At 40.1% G+C, this 28,000-nt stretch overlaps 1 protein-coding gene across 1 annotated transcript; it reads right to left on the bottom strand.

The window, feature by feature from the left end:
• Positions 1-87: 87 nt before the first annotated feature.
• On the bottom strand, positions 88-28,000 carry LOC137129349 (gap junction delta-2 protein). Its single transcript, XM_067508398.1, has 2 exons — positions 26,637-28,000; positions 88-7,473 (listed from the first exon to the last, which is right to left on the bottom strand). The coding sequence occupies exons 1-2, from the start codon at positions 26,705-26,707 to the stop codon at positions 6,624-6,626; spliced, it is 921 nt and encodes a 306-aa protein (XP_067364499.1). The 5' UTR covers positions 26,708-28,000; the 3' UTR covers positions 88-6,623.

Genomic DNA, 28,000 nt, shown 5'->3' with positions numbered 1-28,000 from the left:
ATCACATTAAACAGGAAAAAAATGCACGCAAATGCATGAGCACATGATTACAAGTCATAAATCAACAGACACAAAGCCAGTTCAGGCTTGTTGTAACATTCAAGGTTTTATTCGGTCTTTACATACAGTACACCAGTCAGAAATATACAGTGAACCTTTAACAAAGGTCCGTCAGGTACACATTAATATCTGCAGTGCAAAACAACAGATTTTCAGATGTAAAGCGTTTCTAATTTTGTAGTTCATCAATCCTGTTTTAGTCCATGCTTTTACATCTGTACAGATGTCACAGTACGAGCTATGCTGAAGTATGACAAGTTCCTAGGGCTACGATTTTATACTAGTTCCCTTTCTGATGCCTTAAATATTGATCACCACAATAGGATGCCAAATATTGGCTAAACCTGACATTGCTCCCTCGCTCCCCGGACATATAACCATTCAGGCTTCATCTCATGCTCTCTCTCTGTAGCAACCGCCATCTCACACAGTTTACGGAAACATATCATGATATAAAGGTGTTCTGATTTAAGCTCATGAGGTGCCAGTCTTGATGGAGAAGTGGAAAAGGAGGGGTTGAAATTACTGTTCAGAGACAGAGACAGATGCTTGAGGGGCTATTTGGTCCAAACCGGATGGTGTTTTGAATTCCACTCTGCCACTCAGCATAATTAGAAGAAGTAGCTATGGCTGATATCATGACAGATTAGTGAGAGGTTTAGAGGTCTTTTCCTGAACCCAGAAATGGTTAAAATTAGTAGATTGGAAATAAAACTCTAGACCACAGGGCAGCAGCATCAGTAAGACACAGCGCTGGTTAGGGAGGAGGGAGCATTTTATTTAAACATAAAAATGAAACTTGAACATTTGGATAAAACAAGTTTTAATAACTCTATAATTCCTATATATTTTTTTAAATTAAACAGAGTAAAGCTTTTCATTTAAAGCAAGATGTCTATTTTTTTTCATTTAAATGCAAAAATTATTACCTAATTGACTTCGTATGATTAATTTTGGCCCATCAATGCACATTATTAATTCAAAGTAAAGCGCCAAGGCAAGTTTGAAAGTCTTTCTTTTTTTTAAACTATGGCTTTTCAGTCTGTAATAAGTAAGAAGCCCTTAAATGTGTAAGATGGGCATTCCCAAAACTTGCTTGCAGGCCACTTACCAGCCCTTAACATTGGCTACATACTAAGGTCCTTTTGGTGGCAGCATAAGGAATAATGTAATCATGAGCTCTGTGTTAATGAATGAAACAGCAGAACTTAGTGCTGCTTTCCTGAGGAATCAAATCGTTCGCTACTGTTTTGCAGAACAAAGTTTGTGGAGAGTTTCGTGAAAATGATATCATTACCTGCTTTAGGTTTTTGTAAATATGCCCATTTTTTCAGTAACAGTCAAGAGTAATAGCTTGATTTTTAAGGGGATCTGCTTTGCTACATGACCTGTGTTACACATATGTGGGGCAGTATTGTGCTGGAGATATGGTGGTGTATCTAAATCAGTGTATTCAGTAAGGAGTCCAAGTCCTCATTAGCACCAATAGGTAAATAATCAGGGTTGAAGATAATTTTCTGTGGTGGGCTCTGCAGTGCAAGAAAAGTATGTTGCAAGAGTATTTCTATAAAAGTGTTCTTGTGATTTGACATAAAAACAGCATTTTTACTAGAAAAGATTGCTGTAAAAGATCAGCATTGTTTTCTTTCCTGAGTTTGCTGTCAGTGTACTATGTCCCAATCAGTTGTTCAAGAGCATCACTGAAGATTGACCATGTTTAACTCAATAAAATGGTGTCAATTGAAGGTTAATTAGACATTGTGCTGGGGACTACACCTTGGAATGTTCTCTTGTCTGACATCTCATGGTGTCAGTGTTTGACCTGCTTATATGCTTATATTATATTACTATTTACCCTGTGTTATGTTTTTTGACAGATTGGCTTATATGTCAAAACATCTTCTACAACAGATTATAAAGGGATGTACAGATAGGTGACAAATAAAAAAAAATTGAATGAATGAAAGAAGCATCTAATCGTCCTTTGTGGCATGAGGATCAAGACCATTAAAGGTAAAGATCTAAGCACTTTTGAAAGAAGGTTAATTTGTGGGGGACATATGGCAGAAGCCTCAGTCACAAAAACTGATCAACTGGATAGTTGGCTAGATCTAGTGGGGGTGGAGGTGGGGGGGTTATCATTTTGATGGCATTATTTTCCTTTAGAGAAAAGAGTCAGTGCAAAATTGTTCTGAGTAATCACCTTCTAGTATGACAAAGCCCTAATCCAGAGGTCACGAGGGGTCACTAAATAGCTTAATAAGTATGAAAATGATATATAAGATATGCAGTTACAGATCTAAACTCAACTGATCAACTATGGGAGATTTTGGACCATTAGACAGCACTCCTAAAGGTCGTTGCGGAAAATGCACAATGCGGAAAATATCTTTTTCAAATATAGTGATGATAGGTAGCCGAACCACTTATTAAGACACTTTTTAAGACTTTTGGATTTCCCTTTAATTTGTCACCCATCTGTAGATTCATGTGCAATAGCTTGTAGTAGGAGATTTTTTTAAATGTACTGGTAGAAGCTGAGACTGATCATCTGTAATAGATAGTTTTAGAGTTAGTTTTCTCTGGCTCTTTACCATCTAAAAAATGGGTAAATATTTCACACACTTGGTATCAAGACATAATAGTGTTGCCTCAAAGTCTAGACTAAAAAAGTCTTTCTTTAAAGATTCTGTTGACAAAAACACAGAAACATGCTTATTCTAGCCATTACACATGCAGTTAAAAAAATCTTTTAAATTTTGCATATCACTTTGGCAAGGGAGGAAATATAACATATTTCTCATCTAGTCTTATAGTTCAACACTCTACCCTTGGTTTTACACATTGAAAAAAAACTTTGTTGTTCTTTTACATAGAAAAACAGCTTACTTTTTTGATATGTCACTGCACAAAAAGAGCAACAGACAACAAAATGAACCCACACGTCAAAAAGATAAGCAAATGAATAAAGTTCCATAATTAATTTCACAATGACAAATAGAAAAGTAGACTGTGAAGAGTAGTGGACTGTAGGAAGATTTGGGACCTACGCTGAATTTGGAAAGTGGTGCAACAAAGCACTGCAGGAGGCATGAGTCACCAATGAACGCTGGATAAATGTAAACTGACGAAAACCAGGACACATTTATGGTTGTCTATGTCCTCACACTCTGTGCATGTTTGTGTTTCTGACCTGAATGAAACCAGACATAACATCAGAATCCAAATAAAGTGAACTCATGTTGTAGCATGTTGTTCCTGTGATTTGCTTGTTTTTCTTGGAATAAATGCATGTTAAACATGCGTGTATGCACTAAAAAAACAAGCACTCTGTGGTGATTAGATCAGTACAGCATTGGATAGTGACCCTCTAGCGAGAGCTGCGTATAGTACACGACACTGGCTTGGCCTTTAAGCTCAAGGTCAATGTTTAAGCCTTCGCTAGAAGCACCAGCTCTTTGGAACTAAGGGAAGCCAAGATTCAGCCTCTATTATTAGGCATTCCGCCATGCCCCGTTAGCGTATTTGTCCCTCCTAGAGCATACAGTAGACAGCACCAATCCCATTGAGCCCCACAGAGATCCTCAAAGGAGTTTAAATCTGGGGATAATCACCTGTAAGAATCACATAGAATATAGCAGAGGGAGTGAATGAAGAATCGCCTACAGCAACTGTTGCTGTTTCTCAGAGAACTATTGTAGCATTGGTTATTTTTGTTATTCTTGACTTTGAGTAAACATACAGTAATTGCATCAGCTGCATTTTAATATTCCCTAATATGTTATTTAAAGAGGACTTAATCTAGGCACATTAAGGTTTCCTGTCTACATACCAGTCACTGATGCATGTTTACTCTTTTGTTATCAATCAGCCCCAGTGTCTTACAGGTTCGGTTTGTCCAAAAGCATTGTGAAAAAGATAGAAATTTCTAACTGGAGCACTAGCATACGAGGCAAGCAAGAAGTGCATGCAACAGAAAAGTACAAATTACAAATTGTTATTATTTAACAAAGAGGTGTCTTCACATTTACAACAACCATTGCCAGAGTCTAGTAGCAGAAATTGAACACTGCATTTATTCCAAGTGTCATGTGCGTGCTGTGAGAGAGTACTTCAGTGTGTGGGTGGTCCCTGTAAGAATCAAACCCTGAAATGTGGCAGTGCTGAGCTTCAGCAGAGTTAGGCTACATACATAAATCTCATCAGTTTGCATTGCTGATTCTCAGTTGACACACCTAAATGCCAGGGCGAAAGCACAAGTCACTCAACTGCTACAGTATGTTTAGAATAGGTTAGTAACAACTTTACTGTAACTAAACATACTAATATTATTAAATAATAAAATCCCTATGAGTTCTGCATGTCTGAGTCATCCAACCCTCCATGAAGCAGAGAAACATGACAGTGTTCTGTTTCCATGTCCATTAAAACTGCATGTTGTTCACCAAAGTGTCCTTATATCTGGTTTCACAGGATCACAGTGCGGTAGCTCCTAGTTTTAAATTATGCACTTTTGAATGTCTATGTGTGTCCATTAGCACAACCTTCATCCCAACATGAGTTCCTTCAGTCTGCCACTCACACACTTGTCTGCATTAATCAAGGTGCAAGAATCTGTCATCTTTATCTTTTTCTATTTCTTTCATGTCATTCCTTTACTTTTGACTTACAAGGCATGCATGCTGAAACCCAGTCAAGATAGAAATGAAAAATGATAACCACTAAGATTCAAAAACACAACTCTCCCTAGAGAGTCACTACTCATTGGCTACACAGCTTGATCATTCAAGAAACATCGTGTCGTGTAAACATGACTTTTTTTAAATGGCTCACAAGCCACAAGAGCGAAGCTGTGCAGGTGATTTTGAAGAAAACCAAGGCTATCTGTGACAAACTCATGTAGATCCCGTATTTACCGGCTGCATGGTTTTGCACTTTGCAAAAACTAATTCAAAAAAAGTAACAATTGCAATTAAGTTTTCCTAAATTGTTGTAAATACAAAATCAGCTGCACAACCTCAAAACATTTCAAAACAATATGCTGACAAACATGTCCTTTCTCACCCAATACATGTCATTCATTAGTTCCACCAGTTACAAATGATTACTACAAGCAACTACAAATAAAAAATAAAAAAAAGACAGACAGTTTATACAAATAAAAATAAACAGCAACATCAGATCGCAACCAGTTCACTCGCAAAGATAAATAAATCTATTTGGATATATTCTAAATGGATAAATAATATTACAATGATATACTTTATGTAATTTTTTTTAACAATAATTACTGTAAATATCTCAAGGATGGCACCATCGCTTTCTCAAAAAAAGAAAAATCATAACTTATGGTGATATATTGTATAAAACTTGTGTAAAGTTGTAATAAGTAATCTATTCCTCTCCTTCAAGCTCTCGTTCTCTTTCTCCTGACTTTTTATCTCTTCTTCTTCCCTCATTACACAGGAATGCTGGAGGGAAGTCTGGTTTGTGCTTTAGGACAGCATGACGTTTACATGCTGCTTGTTCATTTGTTCATTAGTTTCTCTCCAAAGTTTACGTAGCAGGAGAGCAGCAAGGGTCATTACTGTCATCCGAAGCCCCTCAGGGTCTATATAGCTGCCAACCGTGGAGGAGAGAGAGCGAGAGATAGAGGAGAGGAATGAAATAAAGTGTTTATTGTACTCTCTGTGTTTGTGTTAAAATCATCTTTTGCCAGGAGACAAAACATAAGCATCATCAGTCTTTTTCTCCTGGTTTTGGCTTGTGATGATGTTCCAGCAGAGGCGAAGCTGACACTAATCAGAGGCAGCTCTTTCTCTCCTGGCCACAGTCTACTTTGAGTCTCCGGCAGGGGAGAGGAAGCAAAAGAAAAATGTTCTCTCTGTCCTTAGTGGTTTCATATGTTTTCCCAGAGTGTGATGTCTCCCAACTACTCTTCTTCACGCACAAACTAGCTTTCATTCTCCAGAGTCTGTCATGGCTTTGACAGTTCTTCCGTTTTTCTTTTAATGATGTTGCTGCTCATCCTCCCTGTTCCATCCCCTGTCCTGTCTTCCCTTTTTCATTTAGGCTGACACAATCCAGAAGAAAAGCACCATGGGATGCGTCAAACAACACAGTCAGATTACAATATCCCCAAAGAACACAATGCAGTCTCTCATCTATTCTCCTCTCTCTTCTGTAGTCCCTCCTTCTCCAACCCCTTTAAAATTGAATACCTCCCATTAAAATAGCGAAGGGCAATTAGTAAAAAAACGTAAAAGTATAAATGGCAGTTTATCTCCTGATGAGACTAAGATGTGTTCATCATGTTCACTTGCTAAATAGAAACCGTTGTCCTCTTTCATGCTTTGTCATTTGCTTCTTCCTCTACTCATTCTTGACTCTTACAGTTGTACAGCAAGAGGTTTGGTCTTTTTACATTCTGTTTCATTCCATTATCACAGAGAAGAGGTCATCTTGTTTGACTTTCACACGTCTTCATTAAACTAAAGTCATAATTAACTCATGCTCTCTCTTGCACATTCACCCCCCCCCTCGTCTTTTTCTTCTTGTTATCATCAGACATAGGCTGATTCGCTGGACTGTGTGCGTCCCAGGTTGGGTGGCTGGGACAAATGGGCCATGTCCTTCTTCCGGATCTCACAGATAGACTTCCTGCGGGCCTGGACACCCCTGATGGCGGCCTTGATCTTGCGCCATCCCAGATGGTTGAGCTCAGCCAAGTTGAGAACCACGCAGATCCCGCTAACCGCAAACATGAAGACCAGGAAAACCGTTTTTTCCGTAGGCCGGGACACGTAGCACTCCACCTCCTTTAGACATGGGTAGCGATCACACTCAAAAATCCCAGGCACACTGAAACCATAAAGGAAGTATTGGCCCGCCAAGAAGCCAATCTCCAGTGCATTTCGGAACACCACCTGAATGATGTAAAAGCGGGAGATTCCTTCTTGCCGGCGAACCTTGGAGCTCTTCCCATGGGTGAGGCCCCGTGGTGCGTTAGGGATCTCCTTCACCTCCAGGCAGTCAGGTTCTTCTTTCCCTCCTCCTCCATCGCCTCCATGCTGAACTAGAATTCCATTAATGTTGCGGAGCTTTCGGGCTCCATCCCTTCCCCCGTAGTCCCTCTCCATTATGGGATAGAGAAAAGAGTAGCGTCGATCTCTCTGCTTGGCTGACTGATGGACAGAGTAGGTGATGAAACAAAGGCTGGGTGTGCACACCAGAATGATCTGGAAGACCCAGTATCGAATGTGAGAAATGGGAAAGGCTTTGTCGTAACAGGCCTGGTTACAGCCTGGCTGCAGAGTGTTACAGATGAACATGGTCTGCTCGTCTTCGTACACCGTCTCTCCAACAATGGCCACGATCAGGATACGGAAGATGACCACCACTGTCAGCAGGATCCTAAAGGAGAAAGAGAGAGATGGGAGGTTGATGCACTCAAAGACATATACTGATTTAATGTTGAAAGGATGTGTTGTCCTGAGATGTCTTTCTTGACAGTGGTTTTGCAGATGTACTGACTGTGAGAAGTGCAAGAAAAGGAATACAAATATGCCGCATGCTGATTTGGCACATTTTTAGGCCTGATGCAACCCTCCCCAATTTTTACTGGGCATGGGACTGACACTGAGTGGCTGGGGACAGGTGGTTTGGGGTTAAGTGTCCTGCACAGGGACACTTGGGCATGTGTTGGAGGAGAGCGGGGCGTGAGCCTCCAACTCTATAGTCAGTGGGCAACCAATCTACCGACTGAACCACTGCTGCCCCGGGCTTTATTGAAGAGTATTAACATAGTAGTATTGACAAATACATTAACTTTTTTTTCCACTCACTTTTATGAGAATACATCAAATTTCCCAAGCAATGGGATAATTATTAGACAGAACAAACTGTGATGAGCTGGCCTGTGGGCAAGTCAAAGGGAACTGGACACTATCAGCACGTTCATAGCATAAAAAGCCAAGAGAATTAACAAGGAAACGAAGGTAAATCTAATAGAATAACAAGTGCTGAATCAAGGTTGAAAGGAGGGAGTGGAAATTTAAATCACAGCAGGGAGCTACAGGAAGGACTTTGAACTTCTTTTGATCAGCAAGAAATGAGAAAGGACTCACTGAGGCAGAGAGAAGAGAGAAAAACTTGCTTAATAATTGGAGAGGGGCATTGTGTCACCCTTAATGCTCTGCTCCTCCTAATAAGAACTAGAGAAGAGTAGGAGCAGTTCTTCAAACCCGATTTATCAGTGAGAGTTTGTGTTGCCACTGCTTATATGCGATTCAAGATGCAGTTTTTAAAGTTAAATAGTAAAAAAGTAAAAAACTGTGAGATCTTATTGTCTTATTTTATTAACATGGCAGCCTCACTTCAGAAACGCTTAAGCTATAGACTTTTGATTAGTTCTGCATACATCCAAACACACACATGCAATCGTATGCAGTATTCTCTTGTCTGTGTCATAGCAACAGGTGAGATTTAGGAGAGACTGACTACAGATTACGTGCTATTTCTGTGTGAGGTGTGGTGAGACAAAGAGATTATTGTTTAAATTGGGTTCACTTTAGTTCACTTCTTTTACATGATTGTTTAACAATGTGTTCCTACCCAAGCATATGCTCATGTGCTCACTTGCCATAGCTGTACACTTCGTGCGTCTGAGTGTTTCACAGTATTAGACACACACCAAGTAGATGGACTACAGGTTCTTGTTTCTCCCGTGTGTTCTTTTTCCTTTTTTCAAGGCATCCTTTTGACCTCCTTTATTCGTCGCTCATTTATTTTTCAGACCTCTAACCAAGCAAGCACTTTAGACACTGTAATCTGCAACATAACTAAGTCCGGGATGAGGTTGCAGTCTGCACACGGGCCTGGACATGGCTTTTAATCTGTGGATTTATTGCTGCCTTGTAGTTCAGACGTACAAATATGGGGGGGTTCAAACCCAGTTCTGCATTAAATCAACTCTCACTAATAGCCACCATTTATATAAATGAGAATCCCATAAATAACAATATGATAAATTGCTGCAATTACTTAATGTGAACCCAGAGTAAGTGCTATTGCAGTAGCCCATCAAATCTAACTTGTTACATTTATAGTGGATCTGTTGGTTGAGACAAATAATTTTAAAGAGACAGTGTTTCACAATATACGTAGTACACACTAGTTGCTGTTTGATTAAAATTTGATTTAGTAATTGAAAGCCTCAAAAGGAGGACTGGTGGATCAGTGGTAGAGCATTGGGTTGGGATGCAGAACGCCGCGTGTTTGAATCCCACTCCACCAGTTGTGGCCCCACCCAGCCACGAAGGGCCACAATGGTGCCGGTCCCAAACCCCAGCCAAAATGGGAGGGTTGTGGCAGGAAGGGCATCCGGTGTAAAAACTCATGCCAAATGAACATGTGGAACATTTTCCGCTGTGGTGACCCCTGAGGGGACAAGCAAAAAGCTGTCGATCTTTTGAATTAAAAGCCTAAAAATCTACTATAGTCTCAGTCCCTCACTATGTGCTTCCTACAAAACTAATCAGCAGTTATACCCAAACATTTGCTAAACCCTTTCTCCTTGGCAACAGCCTCAGTAGACAGCTTCCCACTTAAAATCCCACCTTAGCCTCTTTACTCCAGCTCACCTGCAGCTCACCCTCGTTGTAAGTCTGGATCTATTACCTAACACCAACAAAAGATGGTAGCTGTCACTTGAATGTACACCAGGCCAATCCACTCTATTTCACAGATTAGTGTTTGTGTAAGATCAGTGTAGTTTTGCAAAATCAAACCGAATTAGAATGTGCTGTTTATCAGGACACCATTGTAACAGGAAAGTGGATCCCGGGGGAGGCCCATGCTACTGCGCCTTAGACATTGCCAGATAATCATTAGATGGCATTTGGCTTTGTGTGTGGTAATCTACCAGTAGTCTTGTGTGGCGCAGATGTGGAGTTGAAGGGCAAAGTTAATCCTTTGCACAGTCTGATGGCATGCGTTTCACATGTACCTCTCATCAAATAGCAGGTCACCAGTGATGACCTCGAGAATGAAAAATGAAAACACTCATTGCCGATTTGTCTACCTGTGATCAGGTGGGATGTGGAGGGGGAAGGAAGTAGAAGGGAAGCTAGAAAAAAATGAAGGTAAAAAAATAAATGAAAATGCATTTGCCCTTGTAGTGACTCCATTAAGGAGCTTAGTGAGCAGAGAATTCACAATAACAGAGTGAGAGAAAACTGCACTAAATGCCTGTGTGCACACAAACAAACATATTCTGCTACACAAATGTATGCTTATGCACGTATTCAAACACAGGCCAGAGAGTAAGTGGAGACTGTTTGAAACTGACTGTAAGACATCAAATTGCTCTTCAAAATGAATTAGTTCCAGAGAGGGATAAAAAGATTATAAAATCACCAAAAAATCTAGTGTGGGTAGGGCAACTTCTCCTTAAATTAAAAGAGAAACCTGCCAGTGCTGGGACGCAGTGTGAGAGATAGAGGGGGATAGTAAGGAAAATCAGCAATGGAGGAAAATCTCATCATAGAGAATGAATTATATAATAGCTTCCACACGCAAACCCACTGCTGTAATCTGTTGCTTGGCCAAGGGAGGATTCTTGCATTAGGTTTTTTTTTCGTTAATGCCAACGAATGGCTTTAGATTATTGTACCCCACATGTCCCACCTGTTTTTCCTCTCATCTCCAGAGCATCTTTGTAACTTTTTTTCTTCATGTGTACTCCCAGGGTTCTCTAGCTTTCCCGCTCCCCACCTCTGGTTGGAATAATCTCCAGATTGTGTCTATAGTTTTCTCTGAAGAGCATAATTTCTCAGCAAACAGTCATGAGAGACTTTAAATTAGGCTTTGTTTGAAATTGCTAGTGGTAGCTTTAAAGCAGAAAATGCCAAACTCCATCTAATGCACTAGAAATGCCAGGAATTAGCATCTGCAGCTCCTCAAACGTGTGTGTAACGGTATCAAAAAAACAGAGCTCAAGCAAACAAGCCATTTAAAATGTGTTGTTGGTTTTTGTTTGGGTTTCTTCGTTTTGGGTTTCTTTGGGTTTCTTTCTTTCTGGTCTTTCTGACCAATAATTTAATTAATTATCAATCACATACCTATGTTGTATACATATGTCTCAAACAGAAATATTAGCACATATTTGAAACACACTCACACCCTCTGTTGCTAGACAGTGTTTGTTGTTCCTTTTGACTAATATGTTGCTTGTGTTACCACACAGGCGGTGGTGATTATGCACAAACATTACGCCAACACAACTCCAAAACGCCTCTTCTCCTCCTGCAATTGTGTGTCCCTGACCCACCATCTTTCTTCCTCGTGCTTCTTTATTGTCTAACGATGGGTATTGTGCACTAAGGGGATGCTTGTCATATTCAAAGCTTCAATTATAAACTGCAATTAATTTAATTTTTTTTTTACTGTGTACAGTAAGGTGAAGAAATAATTACAGCTTCTGCATCTACCAGAATGCAAGTCCTATGAGCCCCCTCCATATGCATGCACATGGCACACATGTATGTGTGCATCAGCACAGAAGAACACATGCACACTATAAGCTGTTGCTGCCTCAGTGGTCCACATTAGTCAACTGCTAGATAAAATAAAATGCCATCCACCGTGCAGCTTTCTTGATATTATCAAATATCTCCCTTTATGGTTAACGTCAGTCTCTTCTAATGGCTTGCTCACAGCTGTTTACATAGAAACAGATGTGAGAATCATACAAAAAATGTACACACTTGTGTTGCTGCGAGGCACTCTGGAATATTTATGTTCTTTATTGAGCTGTAGATAGAGACAGGGTCACAAGTAATGCAGAGTAGAAAAGAAGAAAGAAGAACACTGGAATTGTGGTTTGAGGAGACAACAAAAGAAGACATCAAAGCAGAGGAAATAATTGGCCAGGGATCAATAAGTGCTGAGAGGTTGTTGAGACACTGGAATATGGGCAGGAGAGAAAAAGAAGCTCTGGCTCCTTTACCCACAAACTCGATGCCACCTCCCTTTCCTTTCCTCTTGTCTCTCCTTTCAGTCTTACCTCCTTTTAACTTCCCTCTGCTAGTTACCACGGCAACAGGAGAGTGGCAGAAAATAAGGAGAGAGAGAGAACTGTATTGACTAGAAGCTAAGTCAACATGTATTTTCTGAGGAGGGGAGCAGATTTGTTGCACCATTTGTGGCTTGGGTACCTCAAAGAGCTTGTTGCTATAGTTTACTATGTGCCAAAACCCTGAAGAAGAGTTCACTGTAACAGCAAGACAAACTAAATTATTTTGCTGTGCTTGGGAGATAATTCAGTGAGGAAATGCAGAACATATTGCCCCACTTTTAGAGAACAGAAACTTGGGCTTAAATCCATCAAGAAGAAAGAATGAATAAAATGGTTAGAAATGGTCAAAATGAGTTGCAATGATTGTGGTTCTAATAGCATAGCTAAAAGTTTGTTTTTTTACAAGATAAAAATGAATGTTTTGGGATGGAGTCATCAGTGATAATCTGTAGAGGTTGCTTCAGGCTGCTCTGGACTGTGAGATAAACATGTACACAGTCATGGCTGACCTGCTAATCCTTTTCAGTCTCACCTTAGTCTCCATCAGTACCTGTTCCCTTAATGCTTAGCTTTGCCTTTTCTCCATCCTCTCCATACCACACTACCACCCCTGCTGCCATGCATTTTCTATTCCTAATGACAACTAGTTTCTTTAATCATTAGTCTCTGTCTATGAAATCTTATCCAAATCAATGCACCTGCTGCTCACTTAGCTCAAATTCGATTTTACTTCGAGCGACGGGGTCTGGAACCAGGCTAGCATCTCACTGTGATTACACACCAAATGGAATTTCATAAAATGAGTTGACCTTTTTTTTACAGGTCAGCAGACATAATCATGCAAGCCACAGCACAAAGGAATTGCCAATGTGAGCACGATGTTAGTAGAAATAGGCTGGATGAAGGCTGCCAAAAGTCTTACAAAAAAGTCACACATTTGACACAATTTGCTCATGAGCTCATTAGTGATGTGTCAATTTCTTTTGACACATCACCACAAAGACAAAGTAAATATAGATGGGAAAGAGGAAAATGTCAAAGACAATTGCTAACATAACTATCTAGTATAACCTGGGCAGTTAGAAAGCTAGAGCAATATACAGATTTAAAAGGAAAATAAATGATATAATGCTTTAATTAATAAATGTTTAATTAATCTGAAACAAAAGTTTTGACAAATACGTTTTTGGCAAGCATTATCTTGTTGCAGCACAGAATCTCATACTAGCAGTTTTCTTAAACTTTACCAAGTAGTTTTAGTTTTTACACTTAACAAGCATTATAATAACACTGATAACCATGTGACAAATGAGTCGTTGTGATGTTTAGATATATAAAAACATATTAAGCAAAAAAAAAAACAACAAAAAAAGTCTTAATGGTGTGTAGAAAAGATAAATCAGCAGCAATGTTTAGTCATATGTCTTAGCAGTGGTTTGGACAAGTCCCTCCTCAGTCCATCCATCACTTTGTTTACTCCAACCATTATCCTGCAGCTCCACAACTCATTTTTTTTCTCTTTTAATATTTTGACTTTCTGTTTTTCCAGTGGTGCCAGTTGGTAACCCAAATACAACATAACAACAGAGCTGATAAATCTAGTCCTGTCACATTAAATATCGATGGACACTGGTCATATCCTGGTCACACTCTCCCTCTCTTTCTCTGCCTGTGATCCTTTGCCAAGGTTTATCAATAGCTTGTAGTTCAGCACAGGGCACACGAGACTGTTTCCAACCTCACACACAAACACACACACTCACACACACACACACACACATACACACACATACACACACACACACGCACACACAGAGGAGACATTCCGGTGCTTCAGGCCAGTGACAGAAGGAGTGAGGGGGCTGCACTCTCCCTTGCTGAAAGTCTTTTATCCTGCACGGTCACCCAATTCCCAACGGACATACAATGAGAAACACTCAAAAACACATTTACCATATCACAGTCACGTGCTGAGACTCACATAGAAATATATTTGTATACAGAGAAGCACAGAATAAATTTTACAATCATGTACAGGATAGGGACACCTCTTCATGCACATTTTAATCACACACACACACAGACACACACACATGCATACACACTCTTCCAGCTGTTGCAGGGCGGTACAAAGCCGATTGTGTATGACATTGCCGAGTGTAAGCTCCATCCTCTCTGTAGAAGATGAAGATGAATTTGTATTATACCAACTAGTGATAATAGAGCCTTTGGTCTTCAATCAGGTAACTACAGTTTGGTTCGGATAAATCGGAGCCAGTTTGTGGTTTATTTGGATGAATATACAAGAAATAATCAAATAATAACAGAATCACGCAATCTAGTAAATGTCATGGTAAGAAGCAAGCAATTATACTTTACTCGCCTACTTAATTTTGATAAGATTTCTGCAAAGTAAAGTCATTTAATCAAATGTAGAACATAAAACTAGTCATTCCATAGATGGTCACCCCTTTAAAGTGACCGAAATCAACGCTGGTTTTAGAAGTCACACAATTAGTGAAATGGATATTACCATGGTTAAATAGTCTCACTGAGTTGCAAAAACAGAGAAAACAAATACAGTTGTGTGTAGCAATCTTATTATTTCTCCAACGAATAATCTTATGATCCCTCACTTTATCCTGTGACCCTTTGGAGAGAGTTAATGTCAGATGTATATAAAAGCACTTAGATTAACTCTGCCTCAACCAGCTGCAACAATGAAATGTGTCTTCACATTGATGCTGCAATGTTCTAATAATATGTGAATGTACATGTGCAGCCAAATACTTGTGTATGTGTACTTGAGTATGTTGATGGTTGAGAGTTGACAGAGACATAAAGTACATATTGCAGATGAATTGCAAGGTAAATCTACCAGCATTAGCATTATTATTGAAATTTTGTCTTAGTACAGTACTGACTATAATTGTCTAAATGCACAGATGTGCATCTATTTATGTTCCTCATTACTGAAGACTATAGACCATTTATTATAATATACCATCAATATACTACAAGTTGCTAAAATAGAAATTTAAAAATAGTATATCTTAATAATGTTTATTCATCCATTCACCTCTTTGTTTCTCTTTTAGACACAGACAAGCATGCATGCACACAGGCAAACATACTAAATTGGTGTGTTGATTAATTAATATACCTCCAAACAGCTCACGCTAGAAATATAGAAATAAATTAAAGATTGTAGCTCACGGCTCAAATAAACAGAGAACTACACTACATGCACATGTTTGTGCAGATAGGCTTCAGTAAAATTAAATGGCACGTTGGAAATCAGTCTGACTATTGACTATAAAAGGCAATTAAATATATGTCCTTTATATATTTATCCTGTCGAAATTTAATTGCACCCCCTAGTGTACTGCTGCATGTGTACGATGCGTGCAAGGGTCTCCATGACAATAATAACCATGGCTGTTACCTTGGCAACAGATTATGCAATCAACTAAGAGTTAAAAAGGAGCCCAGATGTTAAAAATAGATTTCCTAAAATCTATTCTGAGATCATTCATAACAGATCAATGGCAGGAATAAAAAGAAATCACGAGTGGTCACCATGGCAACAGACCAACCAGTGAGAGTGCTGGTTTTAGGTTGGGTTGTAAGGTTGTGATGGAAGGGTGAGGCTTGAGCAGGAGAAAGCGCAGCAGGAGAGAGGGAGAACATGAATGTGTGGGCGGGAAAGGAGGAGGGGGGAGGGGGGAGGGGGGCAGTGGAGGGAAATGCAGAAAGAGAGAGAGAGAGGGAAATGATGGGTGTAATCCAGATTAAATCGGTGGGTTTTGGACAATCCCAAGTTAGGGCAGTCATGTCCATGCCAACTCCACACCCACCACAGCTCTGTCATGCCAAGGCCCAACCCAAATCATCCTCTCTGGCACATGCAGGGAGCCTCCATGACACACAAGCAGACAGCACATGGTTGAGCAGGGAACATCCCAAACACACTTAATCAAAAAAAAAACCTTTTATTATAGAGTGTTCCTAATTACAACTAAAAAGACACTCATATCACGAGAGGCTAGTTGGATTATATTTACACACTGGATATTTATATACATTACACATTATTACATAACATTACATTATTACAACAATAAAACTGCCAGCAAACATCACAGTTTTTGTTCATGCATTTTTCTTGCTTTGTTTTTGTTGCATAAGCATGTAGATATTAAAAAGGCATGCAGTGCTTTAGGACAGGTCGAGAGATTGTAATGCTATCTGTGGCTGTGGTCTTTTGAGGAGCATTTACATTTTATTTACTGATGTGGTGAGATACATGCACAATGAAGTGCAGCGAGGGCTTTTTACACAACACAAGTCCCAGCGCATGAATATAAAATTATTTTAGCCACCCAAGTTACTGACTGATGTAGCTGTTTTAGAATCAGTTAACCTCTAATGCATCATTTCGCTCACATGGGAAAAACTGTACAGAGAATCTGACAAATTAAATGGTAGTGTTCATGATTCCACGGTTGTGTTACATGGCAGAACATTGTGTTCATTTGAGATGGAAATCTCACCTCGGGAATGGCACTGAAAAGTCCACTGACTTTTTGAGGTTTTGACTCTGTGACAAGTTCCTAAGTTGTAACAGAATTGTACTCTAAACATCCGTCCATCTATTATCTGTAACCACTTATCCTGTGTAGGGTCGTGGGGGGGCTGGAGCCTGTCCCAGCTGTCATAGCATGAGAGGCAGGGTACACGCTGGACAGGTCACTAGTCTATTTCAGGGCCAACACAGAGAGACATACACAGAAAATAACTCACACTCACATTCACACCTAATTTAGAGTCACCAATTAGCCTAGCAGTCTTTGAACTGTGAGAGGAAATCTGAATACCTGAAGGAAACCAACGCAAGCATGGGGAGAACATGGAAACTCTGCACAGATAAGCCATGGTAATTCGGGGAAGCAGACCCACAACGTTCTAGCTGTGAGGCGGCAGCGCTAACCACTCCACCACAGTGCTGCCCACTCTAAAGATTAAAATGTTTATTTTTACTGAAGTAGTAAAATGAATCTGTAGTACTTTTACTGAAGAACAGTCATTGTAGTAATAGAAATAGAAAAACAGTAAATGCTAAAGCCAAATGTAACAGGGGTGCAATGAGAATTTAGTTTTAATTGAAAAACTTGCTAGAGTTTCTAATTTGGCATTGAGGATTAATTAGGCCAAGTAAAGGTGTAGCACCAAACCCTTAAGTACTGATCTAACCCAGGAGGAGGGATTTTCTATACCTACGTGTGGGGCTGAAAGTTAAAACTTGACCTTGGAAAGCACTCAGCCCACTCAGAAGCCGAGCTACAGTAACATCTACATGTTTCCATCTGAAGCCACCATGAATGGTAAAACCCCAGGAAATGTTTGGCAATGTTTTGCACAGACCAGATGCTTTATTATTACTTATTATCACAAACTAATCACTGGGAAATGCATTTCTTTTTGATGCCATAAACTTAGCCATCTTATTGGAATTCAGTATATTCATCTCATCAAGTTCCCACCTGGAGTTGACTGTCTTGCTTACAGCGAATGGCCCGTTTATATGATGCTCTATCATCTACTATCTGCCATCTGATATGATGTGAGCGCAGGCTCATATTCCCAAAATGTCACGCTGATGCGTGTTGGGAGGTGCAGCCAACAAAACAGCTCCTACTGCTGTCATTCTACATGTTGGGAAGGCTAAATTTATTCATTTCATATTTCAGCACTGTCAAACAAGTAGCTTCTTTTACAATTGGCCATGAGAGGAGTGTGAATGTAACATATTGCAGAGAAATCCAATGCATTCCCAGCAGCTTGACTTCAGTGCCTAATTGAAAAATCTGCGAATGGGACTGTGTGCTTGTGGTGAGGTGCGAATGCACTGTCACACTCTATCTGGTTGCTCATACGATCAGCTGCAGAGACAGGGACTGTGACAGTTTTGGCAGTGTGTGAGAAAGCGTGTCTATGTGTACGTTTCTGCCCCTGAGTAATGAACAAATATAGTAACCACGCTGCAACTTCGCTTACGCACATGTTTGTATATTTGGATGACCATCTGGTTATTAGTGAGGGAGTGTGTGACTGTGCACACATGTGAGGGGGCAGTGAATCAGTATGTTGGTCCTGGCTGAGATGGTGTGTGTTTTAGCAACGTGAAAGATGTTTAACTGGTGTGAACTTAAGATTTTTTTTATACATGTTGAGTCAAACACACTGTGCTGAGGCTGATACAGCCTTTAGGGAACAGCCATTAAAAACACATGCACTCAAACATGCTCAAAGAGTTTAATGGATGGATTAATGGCAGTCTAAGTGACTGTTACATTCTCACCTTATTCATTAGGGACCTAAGTAAAGTGTGAAGATGTAGCCAGTGATGGGAGTAGGGGCAGGTGGGGACAAGTAAAGTAAATCAATGGCATGAGGGCTTCATTTCATGTTCAAAAAGCAAGATGAAGAGAGAGAGATATAGTGTGCAGACAAAGTAATGAAGAACAACGTGCAGGAAAAGCAGTATCAGAACATCAGCAGCGAAACAAAACAATCAGTCAAAAATAACTGGACAGCTTTATGAGGCCTGCATGAAAATGTAGTTTGTCATGTGTCGTAAAAGCAGATTGTAAAAATAGGAAAATAACCTCACCACTATGCCCTCACGCAAACAGACCCACCTGAAAAAATTACAAAGCAAAGCTGCAGAGACAGCTTGTACCAAATGAAGATCAAAATTGCCTATTTGTTTTAATTGTATCTCTCATTTTTATTTTTTGTTTTTTTTATGTTACTACAGAAAAATCTGTGCAAGCAAATACAATTTTAAACATGTTTTAACATGTTAAACTTGTTTTTCACACTAAACCACTATCTCACTGTGTTTTGTGGAATGCCGATGGACTACACGGGGGTGTATGAGATAAAAAGATGATCCAAACATCTTCATAAACACGAATTAAACTATATAATTATTTTTAATTATTTTCTTTTGCAAATTCTCTGCAATGCAAATTCAGTAAAAATCTCTGTCCATCATTATAAATACAAAATCAACAGTCATCACCCTTGTTTCAAAGTAAGATGGCATCTAATGCTTTTTAAAATATAATACTGTGTTTAAATATGTAGTGCTATTGCAGCATATTGTATTATAACATCCAATAAGCAGCACATTTCACACTGAAACATGCACAGACTGCCCTGTTTAAAAATGCAAAATCATGTTAAAATGAAACACGAATGCCTACCATGCATACATTTTTTGCCAATTAAGTATGGAAATCACCTTGGAGAAACTTCCCTAACATAAATAATTCATCATGTTACTGTAGGTGGGGATGTAGATAAGAGCAGGGACTGTTTTTCATACTCTTCTATTGTCAGTATTGATTTCCTGACAACATATAGTTGAACTTCTCAAGTGAATGTCGGCTCATGCAAACATGGGAGTTTTCAAGTCCACTTACATTTAACAAAACAGTTACTTTTACTTTAAGGTAAAGCCAAAAGGAACGATCAGGGTTTAACTGTCTGCAAGACAATTTCCATTGCACTATACTTCAAGAGCTGAAGCTAATAGCTGCCTGGAAGCTTGGAAGAACTAACTTATTAGTCTAAAAAGCAATGGGATAGCAAGGACTAATAGTACCACAAGCAAAATGAATCCTACCAGTCATTTTAACCATAATTTGCTATTTCTCAGCAATCATTTCAGGGCACCCAGGTTAATGTGTCAGTGCTAGATTGATGTTTCAAAAATAATATACACTTTATGAATAAGGATTAAGACTAAATGACTGGTGTGTGTAGAGTACATGTGTGTATTTTATGGTTGCTCTCCTGTGTTTGTGTGTGAGGTAATGTGCAGGTTAAACTAACCCTCTGGTATCATTCTAACTTTGACCTGCTCTGCCCTCCAGCGAGGCGCTAACACTAAACCTATAAGCCTTGCTGAGTCACCCTGCCAGAGACGGCATCTCCCTGAGGCCCTGCAAGGTGAAATCTGTCTGAACTCTGAACCTGCACTGGCTCTAATCGCTCTATCCTTATTTCTCTCTTTTTTATGGCCAACTAGGATATTGCAATCTGGTCTCGGCTGTACATTTTAGCCACTAGTGTTTCTTTTAGTGGTCCTGTGCACCTTAGTGTGCATGATGCACACGTTGAAATTGTTTTAAGCTTGGCAATAGCAGTATGTTTAAGGAAAGGACTGAGGTTTATCTTTTAAAACATTGTCTGATGCGCACACTTGTACTTGAGCTTAATCGATTAATCCTCCACCATGCAAACAGCTTGACAACTCTGACCTTAGCATATGTGGGCTGTGAGGATGAAGACAGGAGGAATAAACAGCTCAGACACAATGAGAATATGTGGAGTCTATGTGAAGTGCATGCAAAAGGAAATTAGAACACAAGCTGCATAATTATGTGCAGTTCCTTTCTCTTTCTCCCTCAGCTACAACTGTGCACCTCCAGCAGTCCCTGTGGAGGCTGGTTGTACTACTCCAGTCATGAAAGGCTGCAAGCAGCTACTGTACAGACCAGCTTGATGGTGCTCCTGGGGCTCATTTCCAGGATTTTCGTATCTCTAGTAGCACAACCAGAGTAGATCATTCCCTCTGTCAGTGCAGACATGAACACTAATGAGCACAGTGGTTAGGCATCTTTAAAACAAATTTGACAATGTGATTATTTTGCCAGATGGTGTTTATTAATATAGGTTTTATCAGTAGGTGGATGATGCACAATATGTTTGTTCCAAAAGTCTAAGAGGCCGCAAGAATTTCGTGCATCTGCCTCCCACCAGGGATTCATTATCTCTTTACAGAAGGTCATTTTAATAACGAGCTTCTTGTGGCAGTTTGGAGAAGAGACTGACATTACAGCTGACAGCATCTTGGGGGTCATTACATATGGATGGCAAGTGAAAGCAGAGACAGGGAGGGGTAGAGGGAATAGCAGTCGGAGGTCTCACTTGACTTTCTTTTAGTGTCTCTTTTTTAACAATCTCCCCGGGGAATCTGCTGCAAGCAAGGCAATGTCACATCCTCTTTCTTTTTTTCTTCATTTCTTTTTTAAGATGCAATGCCATACATTTTTAAGATATGCCTCACTCTGTACAAAATCAAACAAAATCATCCAGCAAATCCATAGGTTTTATGAACGCCCCACATGGTAAGAGCTTGAGGAAGGAGCCCGTCAATAACATAGGCACACTGAGTCACATATAGACATTATTGGTGTATGCATTGTACTGTGCTGAAAGAGTTCATGTGACAAACATGCACATGCACACACATATCTTCCAAGATGGAATAGCCAACGGCTACTGAGTGACAACATTTATTTGACCCTGGGGAGTCATGCTGAGGAGTCATGCTGAGTGAGCAGATATATGTCAAGAATGAAGTATAGGGCATAAGCAGGAGTACATCCACACACAGACAGACAGACACACACACAGACTCTTTATCATCTTCTGTACATATGCAGAGACATGCTGAGATACCAGGAGATCTCTTCTTAAGGGATTCTCTTTGTCTCCAAATGAACTGCTGCTGCAAACACTTGTGCATCATATTCTTATTCTACTAAGCAGTTTTAAGGCCTCAGTAGGCTTCATTCAAATGCTTATCTGACCATGTATAACCATCTGACACTCCCACAGTGAAACTAGACAAGGCTGCATTTAACAGTTTCTGACCAAAACAAACAATCCATCACATATGCATTTTTATGCAGCGACTGGACGGACGTACTTTTTCTTTCCACTTTTTGTGTTTAAAATTTAGTTAAATGTCACACATAGTATTGAAGAGCTAGGCTTTAAAATTGTAAAGTGTTTGTAAAATTCAACAGAGTAAGACTAAAAAACTCTACAAAATTTTTTTTGTTGAGATATTGGCTGTGCAACCTATTAGACTGAAGCATAACATGTATAATTTATAGTAGGAGCAGAATTAAATCTTTTCTGAACAGTATGTTTGAAAAATACAGGATGTATTGTATTGGAGACTATACATTAATGCATGAACAACTACAGGTAACAGAGTCTCTACAGAGAGGACTGCATTGTGAATAGTTTCTAGCCTTAAAGTTGCTAGGCCAATTAATTTATTCAAGTCTGTTTAAAGAGAAATAAATTGTTGAGAACTGAAAATGAAAATACATCTTTATTGCAGAAACAGATCAAGGACCAAAATCTAATAATTAGTGGCGTTCCAAATTATTTGATATGGGTCTAAAATACACAAAACGACTGAAACTAACAGACATCTAGTCGGCGTCCAAGAGCCTGTTAAAACAGGAAAATCTGTTCCTGTAGATTTTACGTTTTGCTCCTAATAAATACTATAGCTGATGTTTTTTTCCTAAAGAAATGAGACTTTAAAGATCTGGACTATCTTGAAGGTTTCCAAAAATGTTCTGTATCTTAACGCGGCCATCTACTGTCCTGGCAAATTTAGGAGGGGTGAAAGAGATTATTGTTCTCAGTCAGCTTGGTAAGTAGTAACACTTATGGTTAATACCCGCTATAACTTTCATCTTCTTATTCTTATTCTCTTCGACGCAAGAATAATTCGCTATGCTAGTTACGAACACAGTTTATTTTAACAGGCAAAAAAGTCAATGAGGTACATAAAGCTTTAATCACTCACTTGACATTTCAGTCATTATGACCAATGAGTCCATTTGTACTGCAAACAGACAGCCTGAAGACTGTTTCATTAAGTGCCCTGTCTTCTATCAGGCTCCACTTTCTATTCCATTATTGGAGATCCATATCCCAGTGATGGGAGGATGAACTTGCACGTTTAGCACTCCCGCTCTGACCAAATCTGCTCACAAATAAAACTAAAGTCTATGGGAGCAGGACCACTAAGACAGCATGATTGATGTGTTGACAGTAGTTAGGTAGAGAGCGCTTCATCACAGGCTGTGTACCTACAGGCACTGCAGTTCCACAGTCCGTCAGATGGTTCAGGGGAAGTCAATTTACACCCAGCTCATGGCCCGTAATGGCAGGAATAAATCACAGGCTGCAGGTGAAAACGCACACACTCTTATAAACATGTACCTATCTAAATTCATGTGATTTGCCCACAAAATACACTGAAGCTCACGTTTCTCACACTAAATCAGTGTTCATACCCGCGCACACATACACACACACACACACACACACACACACACAAATCCTGACCAAAGATGGGAATCTCTTGTGCCATCTGTAACCTTACAAAAACAAGTGAGTGTTATACTCCTCCTAATGTGTGTGCGCGTGTGACTCATGTATGACGAATCGACTCAGATCTACAGGATGTTGTCGTGGTGTTCTCATCAGAGCACATGCTAGCATCACCTAAGGGAAAGGAACCTTTCCAGCAACTCCTGCTGCAGGACGCCACCTGCACTGACCAATAAAATGTGAAACCACGGTGGAAGGACAAACAGGTTTTAGGATTGAAGGAGTATTAGCGTGCATTTATAAAAATTCATGTCAGCAGCGATGGCCCAGATTAGATGGTTTTGAGCTGTAAAAAAAGCCAGATGCAGGGACTTGTCACAGGCTGTCAAACGGAAACTAAAGCTATAAATGGTTGACTGGCTATTTTCATATTATCATTAATAGCACTAAGTTATCAGGAGCACTTTAAATTAATAACGTTTTAGAGAAAATGGAACCATAAATGACATCCTTTGTGGTATATCAATTTTTTTCAATGAGTGAGGACACAATTGCACATATGTCCTTCTGTTACTAATAAGTCAAACAGAAATTGCCCTTTAGATTTCTAATAAGCAGACTTGTGTGTACAGTATAGTGTGCTGTGGACTAACAAATGTCAGGCAATAACTCATTTATTATGGAGCCCACTGAATTAATCCTCTTAGTAGAGTTAGTAAGACTCTTACAAGGAAAGGACAGCACGTGCTGAATCAATTGGTTAACTGGACCGTCAATCTGTGAGTCAGTCAATTTACTTTACGGCTGTGGAAATAATTGGAGATTAAAGGCCAAAGGGTGCTTCGTGCAGTTTAACTACTAAATACAAACCCTTTTGTAATGCAAGTAGAGTGGAGCTGCACACTGAGTACTGGGTCAACTCGAACATTATGATGAACACCATAATTTCTTCTATCATTGCTCAGCTCATGTCAAGGCCGACAAGACAAGAGGCTACAGCCATGCAAGTAGCTCTATGAAACTGTACATGCTTTATGCTCAATGCCAATGTCAGAATGCAAACATGCTCACAATGACAAACATGCTGATGTGAAGCAGTGTGATGACAATCCATCAAATAGTTGTTTTAATATAGCAGTCAGGACTACAAAAACCCAGTTAAACTCCAACCTGGAATCAAGTAGTTCAATAATTGTAAATTTACAATAGTTTCAGAAGCATTCAGGTAAGTTATTCTCACATATTTCAACATGCCAACTTGAGCTCAAGCCACTTGATAGAAGCTATCTATCTATCTATCCTGTAGAACCGTCCTTAAACAGACCAATGATTGCCTTCCTAAAAGCTCAAGAGTTGATAAATGTTGATACAATAATATAATCCTGATCTCTGAACTTCCTGTGCACATAAAAACTTTATTTATAGCTATGTGCTAAAAACACACACAAGATCAGTTTTCTCAAAAATATATTGTATACAGTTCTGCAGTTTACAGACCTTTACACACGTTTCAAAACCTGTAATTCTTGGTTGACTGAATCTAAACGTGTGTACACTATAAAATCTAAAATATTGCCATCAGTGGTTCTGGATGAGGGAAACCAAATGTATTAAGGTCAAACAAATGCAAGTGAAACTGAACAGGGCCTTTGGAAGTCCTGTGTGTACAATTTGATATTTCGAAAAAGTTTTCCTCCTGCCATCTAAATATTTCAACTATCTGGACAACAGATATAATCCGTGTGAAGATGATCTGAGGGTTTTGGCCGCCGGGTGTCCTGGTTGCCCTGCTTAGGTGATGACATGCAGCACCATCTCGTGACGAGACAGTCCTCTTGGCTTCCTACCAACGCCCTGCAGACTGAGGCCATGTGTCTGCTCACTTGTCTGTGAATAACTGCTCCTCGCTGCCTACTCCTTCACTCTGTCTTCCTCATCTGCTTTCTGTCTCTCACGCCTCTCAAACTCTGTTCTGCTCTGATCTTCTCCTCACTACTTTGCTACCCAACTGTTCCTCTCTTTTCCTCGAACACCTTTGTGGTTTATTAAACCATCTCTCCTAGAGTCCCTGAACCCAGTATGATTAGTCCAGTCAATGAGTGATTGCATTTCAAGTGTGTCATGAATTAGGGGAACCAAATGCTGACCAATCATTTCTCATAACACCGAAGTGATCAACTCTAACCATTTAACAAACAGACCGTTCTCAGAAAGGGCCCAAAATCAGTCAGAGTCTTAACTTGACTTGACAAAATTCACACTCAGAGATTTGTCAGCAGAAGACTCATCTGCCAAAAACAAAATTATTTCTACACATCATTTACTCCATAAACTGGATGACATTTATTCACTCAATAATTCACGACTACTACTTGACAGACTCAGTCAGTAGCTTGAGGGGATCGGTTTAAATGGCTAATTCAGACTGTCTCTAATGAACCCATGGTGAACCTGTGGTTTTCAAAGATGCACCAAGAAAACCCCTAAACCGAGGAACGTATTCTTTAGTACATGTAAAATATTTTCTAACACAGTTGCACAGCTGATGCGCAAAAATGTTCAAAATGCTCATAAATAATTGCCCATTCTGTGGGCGATGATAACAAGCTATTTAAACTAAAATACAAGACATCTTGGCATGTAGAATATGCATAAATCATAACCGTCACAACCTTCCTATTGCTTTTTTGTAGGACATACATAAAAAAATAAAAGGAAGATAGGGAAGAAGGGAGGGGGGACAAAATTGTACAAGCTCAAATAAAGCACCCATGTGTATTGCAGTGGCTCCTGAAAGAGACTTGATACTAAACCGAGAGGAAAAGAGAGGGAGAGTGAAGACGTTGGTGCAGAGAGATACAGAGATAAATGTGAATGGAGGCATTGTGTTTAGCATTCATTTGATGAGATGTCCTCACACTGCTCTGGATGCTCTGATGTCCAAAGCCTCTGTGTGGGCTTACAGTGTCCCTCCTGGTATCCTAACCCTCCCATCCTGTCACTCAGAAGGATTAAAGAAGCTAAAGCCCCCCCCTCAGCCTGCCATCAGGGACTTCGGACTGGAAGCAAGGGAGGATTGATATTATGCATGAATCTTTCACATACACTCGTACTCTTGCATTTTAAATAACATAGGTACAATATGCAGGTGCTGATAAGACACATGCACACATGATTGAACCAAGCAAGAACAGTTTGTTCTTAAATGAGTTAAATGAGTAGCTTCATTTCGATCCCACAAACAAGAATACAATCACTCACTACACTCAGTCTCTGCACAACGCACCTTCCGATCATGGTAGAGTGCTGCTGCACGGCAGCCTCCAGGAGGCGCTCTAGGATGGTCCATTCGCCCATTGTTAGAGGTAGGAGGCATCCACTGGGCACAGGAAGTCAAGCTTGACCCCACTTCTGGTGGGCTTTGCGGTCAGCAGTTGTGCCGGTGTTGGTGTTAACGTCCCCTTTCCTGAGTCTTCAAGTCCACTTGTTGGATTAAGATGAGGTAGGGGTGCTCTCAGAGGGATAGTTCAGTGTAAGAGGAGTCAAAAGGAAGCTTGAAGAAGTTAAGTAATGCCTCAATGTGATCTTTTATTTTGCGTGGCAGTCCCCAAACATGCACGGTGTCTCCCCTAAGTGCACCTGAGATGGTTTGACTAAAGCTTCTATGTGCTAGATGCACACACTCCTAACTGTGTGTAAGTGTTCGTTCATGCACTTACTCACGTGTACTCTTCCAACTTTGCCCCCTTTTTGCCCTCTGGGTGCACCTGACCCTGTTTACTTCTTAAGCAGCTGGTCACTCATATGGTTCTTACACCTACACACACGTAGACACATACACACCTGGTATACACACAGAGTAAGTGCTAACATCTACTTCTACTGAGTTTCCAAGAGCAGCCGTAGCTTGTAGAAACAGACATCCATCTCTTTCACTCTAACACTCCGCCCTCACTCTGTGGTTCTTTGACAGCATCTTGTAGTAACTCTGGCTGGGCTCATGTCCATACACTCATGGGAACCTGAAAAACCAGGGATCTCTTCTCTCTCTCCACTCCTCCATCCTCCTCTTCTTCTCTCCCTCCCTCAGTTATGCTTCCTTCTATTCTCTCTTCGGGTTATTTTTGAAGGATTTTTTGTCCTCCTCTCTGTTGCTCCTCTCCTTCTCTCCTAGTTTGGATCAGGCAGCTCTGGTAAGAAGCATCACATTCCTTCTCTGCTGCTTCCTTCCCCCTGCTCAAACTGTGCAACAGTCGCTGGTTTCCTTTTTGTCCTCACTGCCTCTCTCTCTTTCTGTGTTTCTCTCAGCACGGTGTACAGGAGGCAGCACTCCTTTCTTTTCTTCCCTTCATCTTGTTTTTTCCTTCGGTTTCTCTGTCTCTCTCTGTTTGCTCCTTCCACCTGCCTCCATCTCTCTATCTCCCTTTCTGAGCTAGTAGGCAGCCAGACCAAGCGTGTGTCTAGAGGATTAGAGAAGGGAATCATCTCTCTGCTCCTCCCCCCTCTCGTGCTCACTCTCCATCACTGAGTCCCCTGCCCCACTCCTTTCTCAGCCTTGCTCTTCTCTTCATTTCTTGCTGCTCTATCACCACTGTCGCACAAATTGTTTTCCACTTTTTGTGTTCTGTTTTAATTATCTTGTCTTCTATA

This window comes from Channa argus, chromosome 6, assembly GCF_033026475.1.
Source record: "Channa argus isolate prfri chromosome 6, Channa argus male v1.0, whole genome shotgun sequence".
Lineage (NCBI taxonomy): Eukaryota > Metazoa > Chordata > Actinopteri > Anabantiformes > Channidae > Channa > Channa argus.
This window is presented reverse-complemented; position numbering and strand designations above follow the sequence as displayed.

Bases quoted from the DNA above. Each gene is read 5' to 3' on its own strand.
- LOC137129349 (XM_067508398.1), bottom strand. From the start codon at position 26,707: ATGGGCGAATGGACCATCCTAGAGCGCCTCCTGGAGGCTGCCGTGCAG. The intron at 7,474-26,636 runs GTGCGTTGTGCA...TTTCTCCTTTAG, and splicing joins CACTCTACCATGATCGGAAG to GATCCTGCTGACAGTGGTGG.